This window comes from Colletotrichum lupini, chromosome 7 (assembly GCF_023278565.1).
Source record: "Colletotrichum lupini chromosome 7, complete sequence".
Lineage (NCBI taxonomy): Eukaryota > Fungi > Ascomycota > Sordariomycetes > Glomerellales > Glomerellaceae > Colletotrichum > Colletotrichum lupini.
This window is the reverse complement of record NC_064680.1, coordinates 819,951-830,655: the sequence shown is the minus strand read 5'-3', so window position 1 is coordinate 830,655 and position 10,705 is coordinate 819,951. Positions and strand designations below refer to the sequence as shown.

At 51.8% G+C, this 10,705-nt stretch overlaps 3 protein-coding genes across 3 annotated transcripts; 1 reads left to right on the top strand and 2 right to left on the bottom strand.

Annotated features, from left to right (window-relative positions):
- Positions 1-1,786: 1,786 nt before the first annotated feature.
- On the bottom strand, positions 1,787-2,701 carry CLUP02_13290 (uncharacterized protein; the record flags this gene model as incomplete). Its single annotated transcript, XM_049292233.1, has 1 exon — positions 1,787-2,701. One exon carries the CDS (start codon positions 2,699-2,701, stop codon positions 1,787-1,789), a length of 915 nt encoding a protein of 304 aa, XP_049149379.1.
- Positions 2,702-5,094: 2,393 nt separating this feature from the next.
- Positions 5,095-5,969, bottom strand: CLUP02_13289 (cutinase; the record flags this gene model as incomplete). Its single annotated transcript, XM_049292232.1, has 4 exons — positions 5,095-5,283; positions 5,348-5,427; positions 5,481-5,571; positions 5,628-5,969. 4 exons carry the CDS (start codon positions 5,967-5,969, stop codon positions 5,095-5,097), a joined length of 702 nt encoding a protein of 233 aa, XP_049149378.1.
- Positions 5,970-8,789: 2,820 nt separating this feature from the next.
- CLUP02_13288 (PAF-acetylhydrolase family member) lies at positions 8,790-10,451 on the top strand (the record flags this gene model as incomplete). The annotated part of the gene is made up of 1 exon (XM_049292231.1): positions 8,790-10,451. The coding sequence occupies one exon, from the start codon at positions 8,790-8,792 to the stop codon at positions 10,449-10,451; it is 1,662 nt and encodes a 553-aa protein (XP_049149377.1).
- Positions 10,452-10,705: the final 254 nt, after the last annotated feature.

The window sequence follows — 10,705 nt, the reverse complement described above, 5'->3', positions numbered from 1 at the left end:
CAAAGGGCAGATACCGGTACAATGTATTATTAGCACTATCCACGGCTAATACAACGTGACCTAAGCAAAAGACTCGGACTCACTCGGCTTCTCGAGTGATACCTCAATTGAACGAGCTATTCGCAGTCGTACTCGTACTCAATCTTTGCAAATTCGAAGGGTTTCCTATCAATTTGAGTTTGGCCCTAGCTTCGTTCGACATGGCCCCTGAGCGAACGCCGGAGTTCGGGCCCTGACGGACAAGCCGGGCGGGCGACGCGGGGAAAACTTTGAGGCCCCGGCCACACCCTCACCCGGCCCGGGTAGCAGCATCAGCCACAGCACGGAAGCAACCGGGCCACACCGGGCAGTCAGCCACAACTTTGAACGTCGTGACACGCAACACGCGACTCACCAAAAAGTAACTACGCACTTTCCAATGGCTTCACTCTAAACATGAGTTTGTCAGCTCCTCTCTTTCTCTTGATTCATGTCCGACTTCAGTTGTCACATTGGGAGAGTTAGATCATCTCGATTCTCTCGAAGGAAATAAGGAAAGTGTCAAATTACTTACTAACTAGACTTGATCATTGATGATTAAGTTGAATGAGAATGAGATCTTCAAGTTTGTTGTGACTACAGGTAAGTCAGCCAACCAGAGAGGTTGTTAAGTTGCGAGAAAGTTGCTGGAGTCAACACTAGCGAGATAATTCATTTACGAGTTAGTCAGATGGAATACGAGTGAAAAGAGGAATGAGGGCAAGAACCTACCTTAGTCACATGCTGCTCAGTCAGGGGATCTTGCCCAAGAAGCAAGTGCAGTCAGCCTGCCACATTAGCAACACCAAATCACAGCGGCATGAAGAAAGAAGTGAGTAGCCTAAAAGTAAGTGTATCAACCAAAAGGGAGAAGAAACAACTTACTAATGTGTGCGTCTCCAGTCCCGAAGGACTTAGCAACCAATCCAATGAAGGAGAGGAAGTTCCCAGGCAATACCACGGGGAGGTTTGGAGTCCGACTTCATCGCCCAGAGGAGTAGTGATAGGCTCACCGGGGCCAAGGAGAAGAAGGTGGGGAGAAGAGTGATTTCACAATGGTGGCTCACTGAAGCCGTGGAGGAGAAAAGAGGGTGGGGAGAGAAGCGATTTCACGATGGTGGCTCGCTGGGGCCGAGGAGAGAAGAGAAGGTGGGGAGAAGAGTGATTTCACAATGGTGGCTCACTGGGGCCGGAGAGAGAAAAGAGGGTGGGTAGAGAAGCGATTTCATGATAGCGGCTCGCTGGGGCCAGGGAGAGAAAAGAGGGTGGGGAGAAAGGCGATTTCACGATGGTGGCTCGCCGGGGCCTTGGAGGATGGGGGTGGGGAGAAGAGTGATTTCCCGAAGGTGGCTCACTGAGGCCTTGGAGGAAAGGGGGAGGGGAGAAGAGTGATTTCCCGAAGGTGGCTCACTGGGGCCTTGGAGGAAAGGGGGAGGGGAGAAAGGCGATTTCGCGATGGTGGCTCGCCGGGGCCAGGGAGGTAAAATAATCGCCTACACGCAAGCGATGAAGAGTCTACCAATTCGCCTGAAACCAAAAACAACATCGGAGAGAAGAGAGAAGGGGGGAGAGAGAGAAGAGAGAAAGAAAAGCAAAAACAGAAAAGAAAAGAAAACGGAAGCGGAGCGTAAGAATGAAGATCTCAAACCAAGACAAAGGAAACGGGATTTTCTTTTCTCTTTAGGCTTTTCAAGTTTTTTTGGGCTTTTGTGTAAGTGCAAGAAGAAAACAAAGTACAGAAAGAAAAACAAGAGAGGGAAACAAGTACTCAGAGAGTGATGGGGTTGCGGCGAGAACCGCCCCGAGAGCGACGATTGCGTGGCTGAGAAGGGGGAGCGGGAGCGGATGCCTGGGGCAAGGGACGAGAGAACGGATTCACAGCAACAGGCGTAAAGGGATTGCGGTTAACAGACTGAGCAGCCCTCGGGCCCTGATTGCCATTCGGTCTAGACCCGCGAGGCTGACCTCGAGCGGGCTGGGGATTAGACCGACGCTGATCAGGGGAAGAGTTCCGAGGGCCACGGGGAGGAGTCTGACCATTGCCCTGAGCCTGATGCTGCTTCACCTGAGCTCTGCCCTGACCCCGGCCACGGCGCTTGCGAATACCTTCAGGCTTGGCCTTGAAAGGATTCACAGGCGCCGGAGAAGAAGAGGAGGGGCCACGGGGGATATCGCCACTCTTGGAGCGGTTCTTGGGGGAAGAAGAGAAGAGAGAGAGGTTGGAGTACTTGCGGTAGAGGGGATGATTCTGGCGGAAGTGATTGCCAGAGGGAGAGCACTTGCTCTTCTTGCACTTAGCCCAAGCGACTCGAGCAGCCATAAGAGAGAGGGGGTGAATAGGGGCGGCTACCTGCTTGGTAAGAGCAGGGGGGAGAGGGCCAGCGCCTATAGCAAAGGAGGAGAAGCCTTGGATGAGATCTTCGGTTGGATCAGAGTCGGTGTGAGAGCCAACCTGAGAGCCAACCGGCTGAGGAGAAGAAGAAGAAGAGAGAGAGGAGGGAGCTCCAAAGGCAGGGGGGAGAAGCCTGCCTTTGGAGGTAGAAGGAAGGAAGGGATTTCCAAAGACAGGTGGGATAGGTCTGCCTTCGGAGGGAGTGAAAGAAGAAGAAGAACCGAAGGATGAAGTGGGGGGAGAATCCAACTCCATCTCGACGGGGAAAGAAACTTGAGAAGAGGAAGACATTGTGATGTTGTTTTTGGTTTCTTGCGAACTGACTGAATGAAAAACTTACAGTTGGTAGACTTACTCTTGCGTGTAGACGATTGTGAGTGAGATGAAGGATGACAGAATTGAACAGCAGGGAAGGGGGAGATGGGCTCCTCTATATACTTTGCTGAGCACGCGATCCGTAGAGGTCTCTACTTCACCCGATTTCATCAACCCTATTAGGGCTTGGAAGAACAACGTCGAGTAAGTACCATGAGCGACAGATCACGACGCCAAACGCCAGGGGGCGTAGAGGTTTTAGACCGGACCAAAACTCGAGCGAAGTGTAAAAGTGAGAGACAGTGGGATTCGCGGCCTGGCTTGACCAACTGTGGCACTAAATGGCTCAGGGACGGTAACATAGATAGCCTGGCATAGCAATGGATGGCACAATAGACTGGAGAATAGAAAATCGGCCTACGGAAACAGCAAACGCTAATCCCGGTTGCGAGAGAAGGTCACTATTGAGTCGAAGTCATCCTCTCCTAGCTCTATGATACCAGCGAATTCACATAGTCGTCGTAGCTTGTGCCAGAGATTTGGAATGAGAAACACCTAGCAAGTATCCAGGAACACCGACAAGATTGACACATTTCTGTAGCAAGACGCCACGAAGATGGAGACATGGCGGCAGTCTACGTACCTTGTTATCGAAGAAAGTAGATTGGCGGTAGTCAAGGTTAGAGCGGACCATTAACGCCTGCATGGCTGATTATTTTAACCTTAAAAGCACCCGTCGGGCCATCCCGCTACCAAGGTATGCTCCCAAATGCCTGGGTTCCCAATCACTTTGATTCCCGGTACTTGGGTTCCCGAGTGCTTGGAACGCCTGTGAGGGACTTACCGCGATATGAATTGACGTTGACTGTCCGCAATTGGCACTCTTTCCGACATCAATCCATCTCCATGGCCGTGGGGAAGAAAGAGTGGATTGCTTAAAACAGGGGGAACAAGAGGATTGCCCGAAGTTGAACTCTAGAGAGACCATACCATGACTCGATTAACCGAGCAAACTCTACCTATCTTGCACCATATAACAACGCTTCGTCACGGAGTATTCTTGCCGGGATAGTCATGAGGTAGACACTCAAGGTAAGTAAGGTTACTGCCAAGGTTAGGGGGGGGGGGGGCGTTGGTACCTGCATGAGCGTCCAAGTGGTACCCGTCGAGCCATCCCGCTACCAGGTTGATTTCCTCCGGCTGATTGGGACGCCTGTTAGAGAATCTCCACACCATAAAAGGGCGTTTGTTTCCCGCGACTGATTGTTTTTGAAACCAGAGCCGACATCCACGTTCATCCCGAAGGAGGAATAATAAAGGAAGACATTGTGAATGTACATTTGATCTTCAGGGGAAATGACACCACGGCTGGCCTATCCAGTCAATCAAACACCACCTACTTGCGTCTTCCTCTAGATACCCCTATTTTGTCACGGAGTATTCTTGCTAGAATATGCAGTCACGGGAGAGGTTAGCCGATGGATCAGCTCGATTTGGGTCGTCAATCTCCTACCACAGTACCTATTGCCCGTGTACCATTTTCCGCCGACGATGACATAATTTGCGAGGTCAGCCAATCCATTGAATGTGAAAAGCCATCGATTTACACGCCGCTGATTTTCTAATACGCTGATCCCTTCTTGAATTTTTCATTGGTTACATCAGGAAGAATATATATGCCAAAAGTATAATATAAAATGGGATAATATTTGATTCGTTGCTGCCCCTTATACAGAGTACGTACCTATTTACTGATGCCATTCTGTACTTAACAGGATAACCACTAAGGTTTGAGAATCTACCGGTATGTCAAGCCCATTGTGAGGATATGGGGTACTTTTGACATGCAGTGGACCACCCAAATCTCAATCACGGCTTTCCTGGCAAGCTAGAAGGGCTTTTTGCCCGTCAAAAGTACTGATCAAGCCTCCGTGCCTTTTCTCCAGACATGCGTGTTCCTTAGCAGTCCCACAGAAGTTTCACTATTTCGCCATGCCCTTTGCGAGATACTGATTACGCTTTTCAACCTCGACCGAAAGTCTTCACGTTGAAGACAGGCCATAGGCTCATAGTGGACAGCCGTTGGTCATGATGAGTCTTTGACTGTCGAAAGACACGTGGGTGAATATCGATCTTCGTGACAAGGGTACGTGTTAAGACCAAACATGTATTTGAACGCTAACTATGCTTCAACTTATTCATATGTAACAACATGAAAGACCAAGGTATTTACCGGTGTCAAGCTCATGAAGAAATCATGGCAAAGATCCCCTTCACAAGATCAGTAAACCAACAATCTGTGCCAGCAGAGTCATGTACAGTAAAAAGCGCAGGCTGACAGACTGGCTCGCCCCCGTGCCTTCTCCCAGTCATGCCGCAGCGCCGCCGCCGACCTTGGACATGATGAACTTTGTGGCTGCGTCCCCATCCGACTGGACGTAACTCAGGTGAACCTGGATGTTGGCCCCGCTGTCGCAGAACGGGTCGCCGCTGTTGCAGAAGGAGGCCATTTTGCTCGAGACGGCGTCGCACCCGGCAGTCTTGGTTCTTGGAAAGATCTAGAAGGCGAATCGGTCAGCAAAATCTGTCCTGGCCGGAGAGGTTCTTCGTCGTCTTGCTTACGCCGTTCTTCTGGCTCGTTCCCTGATCGAAGGGCTGCCCGGTCACGTGGCTTGGGTCGCCCATGAGGACGACGGCGGCAACTAAGTTCATGTCAGTGCCTGGTAAAGATCTCTCGATATCACCCGGAACGTACTTTTATCCGTAACGTCAGTAGCCTGGGGCTCTGTTGACGCGAACCCGGTCTCGCTTGTGCCGCAAAGGACATCGGCAGTGACATGCGCTCCCTTTACTGTCTGTTAGTCTTCCTGTCTCTTTCTGGTCACGATGAGCAACCACTTACTTGCGAGTATCCCATGAGAACCATTTTCGTCTGGGGGCACGCCTTGGCGTAGTCCTGGACCAGCTTCGTCATCGCCGTGACGCCAGCCTTCTGCGACGGCTGGTAGGGGTTGAGTAGCGCAGGATAGTCGACCGGGACGACATCGGATCCCGGAATCTGCGACTGGATGCTATTCGCGATGGCACCAATGACTCCCGTGCCCGGCTGCTCGGTGCTGGCCCGGGCCACAATCATGTGCACGCCCGTTGCACAGCCCGTCGCGTTTGTCTGTCGAGAATAGACCTCGCTCCTGCCCTGCAGGGCGCCCAGAAAACCTAAAGCGACGACGGGCGAATAGACCATGTTTGCGGAATTGAAATAAGCGCTCTGCACTAGTGATTTTGACAGGAAAGGTTGTTCGTTGGGCAGATGCTACGTTCGCGTCGAGTTACTCTGAATACTTCTATCAAAGGAAAAGATAACATGGGACGAGGGGACGCTGCGCTACTTATATGTTGAGTTGCGATGGCAGACGTCAGTCCGAAAGCTGAGTCAATATCGACCACCGTTTTCCGTCCATCGCGGCAATCGAACCAGCCGAGGCTGCTATGGATCAACTTCAGCTCATTTGTGACAGAGAATGCAAGGAGCGTGGCTAGAAAACAGTCGAGTTGGCTACAGGACGTTGAAAGCTGCGAGGGTCCCCCATCAAAGAGTCGCCTCCGACCTGGCGGGGCCAAGACTGGGGTTGCTGGACCATCCCAAGATGGAATCAAAAGCGAATTCCCAAACAAGCTATCGGGTTCTCGGCCGACTCAACGTTGAGTGGTGGACCACATGGTCTCAGCATGGTGTGTTTCACCTTGAGCCGCCAATCATGGGTCAGAACTCGCATTTCGAGACTCGCGATTCGGTTGGCGGTGGGAGAAGTCTGTAGTTGTAAAAACGCTGCAAAACGAATTGCGGATGATCGGCTCCATGGCATGCGATCTAGGGTAAGGTAGGCACGGTACATCGCGGGTCTTCGCAGGGGGGCTGTGGTGAGCAATGGAGCAAAGATGAGAGATGCGACTGGTGGGCGCGGTTATGATGCACGTCATGGGTTATTTAATGGAGTCTTTAGGAAAACGAACGACGCCGGGGTAGTTCCAGATCCTTCGTCCCGGAATCCGTTCGCCGTTCTGTAGAGACAAATGCGATTGGCTAGATTCTGTAATCTGCGCGGCAGCGCGGCAGCGTACATGGCGTTCATCCCAGCTATTTGAGTAAACATTTTCCAGCAATCCCTTCGTAGGCCCTGATTATTCTTTCTAGCTCATGTACAGAATCTTGTTGTCAACAGTGGCTAAGCATCTTCATCGACCAGACATGTCCACACATGCAGCTATGCCCGGTCGGCCGCGAGGGTTCTACGAGAACTTCTGGGACCAACCTCTAGCCTTGCTAGCTTGGATTGATTCGAACAACCGGCCGACTGGGTCACAATTCATGCCGCGGCAGCAAAGCTTGCCTCGGTCTTCGAAGAGCTCTTCTATCTCGTAAGACCGCCAGGAAGGCGCTTGCCTGTCTTGGATTCTGTCGCGAAGTTTGTGATGCAGTCTAGTTGCATACCGCAGATGGGGTTTCGTGATCAATATAGCTGAGGCTTAGCCCGGAGAACAAGTCGGAAACGGTATCATACATGAGCTGGCGAGTCCTCCAAGCCAACGATGACACCAAATTACTTTCGGAAGTGCTCGATGTGATGTGAGGACGTACATATTGCCGCCCGCTTGAGCTCAGACGATATCCTTTCATCGAAGTGAAATGAGCTTCATTCAGTGGTCTTCAAGACACAGTGGAGGTTACCTCTTGTAAATTTTAAAGAAAGAGTGAACACTAACGAGACCTTTTCCCTCACTTCTGCCGTGACTGATGCCTTGACTGCGTTTTAGTTGATCACTATCGCATAGGGTAGCAGTAAACTTACTGCTGAGAATCAGGCAACTCCCTAACATGCCTTAGCACCCCGATCCACTACGAGAAGAGGCAAACGAACTGATTTGCATTATGTTCCCTTGTTCAAGTGGAGATCTCCCCTGTTCCGTATAGGAGCTTTGACAGGCAGGCTTTTTGCAAGAGGCAGCCCGACGACCAAGACAAATCACAGAAGAGCCTTCGGTCATGGCGTTTCTTGCCCGACTCCACCTTGAGCCATGCCATGAAACCATCCGCTGTGCCCCGGCGAGCTGGAGCAAAGCACGTCCACGGTTCAGCTCCATCGCGACTTCGACTAAGGCTCACTTGCGACAGAGTAGAGGAACTCTATTAGAGTATTTTCGTGGGGCGTGTCTCTTTGGTTTTGGCTGGTACTGACGCCGAACTCAGGAGAGCCGAGGCATCAGCTTGTCTTTCTTATGTCAATTGCGTATCAGGAATCTCGAAGAGATCGACCGGCGCTGGCTTCCTCATATCGAACCCATCGCCACAAACACTCACGGCTCGTGGTCAGTCGGATGATCGCCTCGAGCTCGAAGAAGCCGTAGACATACTGCGAACCGCGAGGCGGGAGAACGACCCGGACAATGGGAATCCATGCTACCTAACTGAATATTAACTCATTCACCGCTTGAAGTTTAGAATCATTCGGTGTCGAAGCTGTAGCCGCCGACTACATATTCACCGATCCGGTAAATACCCATACTGGTGCACTACAGCAATGTCTGTGGTTGCGACGTGATGTCTTCATCCACTCACTGATAATAGCTTGGATATCAGCCTTCATCGCCTCTTGAAAATGCTATGGACAATGTGAATCCTGGCTGTTATGACCGCATATGCCTAAAGGGGCTAAGCAGCCAGACACAGGCAGAGGTCTGGGTGGCAGGATTACCACATCTGTCCGTGATCGGTCGGTGAGTGAGCGCTCTTTTCTTAGAGTGGAAGTTAAGCTCTGGCGATCAGATTGCGAAACCAATGAGCTGTTCATTAAATAAGTGTAATGAGCGTTTACTTGCTTGGACGTCTGGGCGACAGCTGCCATCTCGTGGTGTCCGAACACCAAGAATGATGACGTAACACCGCAGCCGAACATCCCGCCGCAACTTCCGGCCCGCGCCAACTCCATCTCATCCTCTTCACGACAAATACAAGAACAACAGCGATCAACACAACTAGCCCGATCTATGAGAACTCTCTCATTTAATGGCTTCACGCCAGTCCCTTCCTACTTACCGAGACACCGATGTGGAACTCGATGCTCTAGCCGAAGTCCCGGGTCTTGAAGGTCCGGACTCTCCACTTCCGCTTCTACACGACAACGACGACAATTTCGGACGGCCGACTGGGACAAGGAGTTACCCTAGCGAAATCATGGAAAACGCACCAAAATGGATGAATAATGCAAAGCCGTGGACTCGCTCCTTGCCGCAGAGAATATTCACGACCATACAACCCCGGCTTACAGTGGGATACGTGCTCTGGAGTCTCATCGGGCTGTATGTCTTATACTGTATCCTCATCCAGTCGCCTCTACTCGCATCCAGGCTACCAAACTACTCAGGGCCTTTTGAAGTTGGTGCAATAGACATCGAGGTCCCCGTCCGTACTCCTCGCAACACGAGCGACTCAGTTTTCGCCAGCAACGGCAAGCCGGCGTTCAACCTCGAGACAGTACTCTTCACTCTATATTACCCAGCCGAGAAGGGTGCCAGGGGAACAGGCCATCACTATTGGGTACCGAAACCCATCAGCCTCACAGCGGAGGGCTATGCGAGGGCCGCTCACTTCAACAACTTCATCTCGCGACCGATATTTACGTTAGCACTATGGGCTCTGGTGGGGAGCATCAAGATTCCTGCCCAGGTTGATGTACCACTTCTCCCTCAGACAAGCAGTAAAGGAAATGAGAAATTGCCCGTCGTGGCGTTGTCTCACGGTCTGGCCAGTTCCCGGGCAGATTACACGCACTACTGCGGTGAGCTCGCGAGCCGTGGAATTGTCGTTGCTGCTATCGAGCATCGCGACGGCAGCGGCCCTGGCTCGGTCGTTACAGCTACGGACGGCAAGAGCCGCAGGGTGATGTACCTCACCAAGAATGAACTCAGGGGCGGCAACGAGATGAAATCTGATGACTTGAAGTTTGAGCAGCTCGCCTTCCGACAGGCTGAGATTGAAGAGACGATATCGGTGCTGCAGTCACTTCATGCCGGGAAGGGGTCAAAGATCTTCGCAAACAATGCCCGCAAAGAAGGCCGCGGCCTCGCGGACTGGGAAAATAGACTCGATTTCTCCCAGACAGTCATCGCAGGCCATTCCTTTGGCGCAACGGGGGCGCTACAGGCTCTCAAAGGGGCAACATCAGACGAGAATCCGGCTGTGGGAGGTATCGCTCTCGACCCAGGGAAGAGCAGCGGACGACTCAACACCGATATCGACGTGCCCGTCCTCATCGTCCACTCCGACTCTTGGTCGAAGACGAGCACACCCTTCTTCGGCCGTCCGCACTTTGACACGGTCAGGGATATCGCGAGAGACGTACTGAAGCGCGTGGGCTCAAGTTGGTTCCTAACCAGTCTAAAGACGAGTCATCCCAGCGTTACCGATGCGCCGCTCATTGAGCCTTTGCTGCTTCGCTGGACTACGGGGGCTACGATTGATGTGCGACAAGGCTTACGGGAGTATGTGAGGGTGCCTATGGAGTTTATGACATTTTTGAAAAACGGCACGAGAGACGGCGTCTTGTCGGATGGGGTAACACATGAGGAGTACGGGAAGGATACGATGAGGGACGAAGAGAGGGCGAGAATATCCAAAGAGACGACGAAATACTGGCAGATTCACGTCGCGCCGCCTCGTGAAGTGTAATGAGAATGTCATCTCATATTAGTCGGATGAAGAAAATGGATGAGTTGTTACTATTTGAAATCTTGTCGATTACCGCCCGTGAAGTCTCGAGGAAACGACTGGGTCAGGATGTAAGACTGGTTCGCCTCATGTCTTTGCTACTCAGTCTGCTATTGGCCTCGAGTGATGATCTTCAATCCTCCAAAGTCACACTGCACAAGTCAGGCTGTCTTCCTCCCCCACTGGCCGTGAATGGGAACTCGAGATTAAATCTC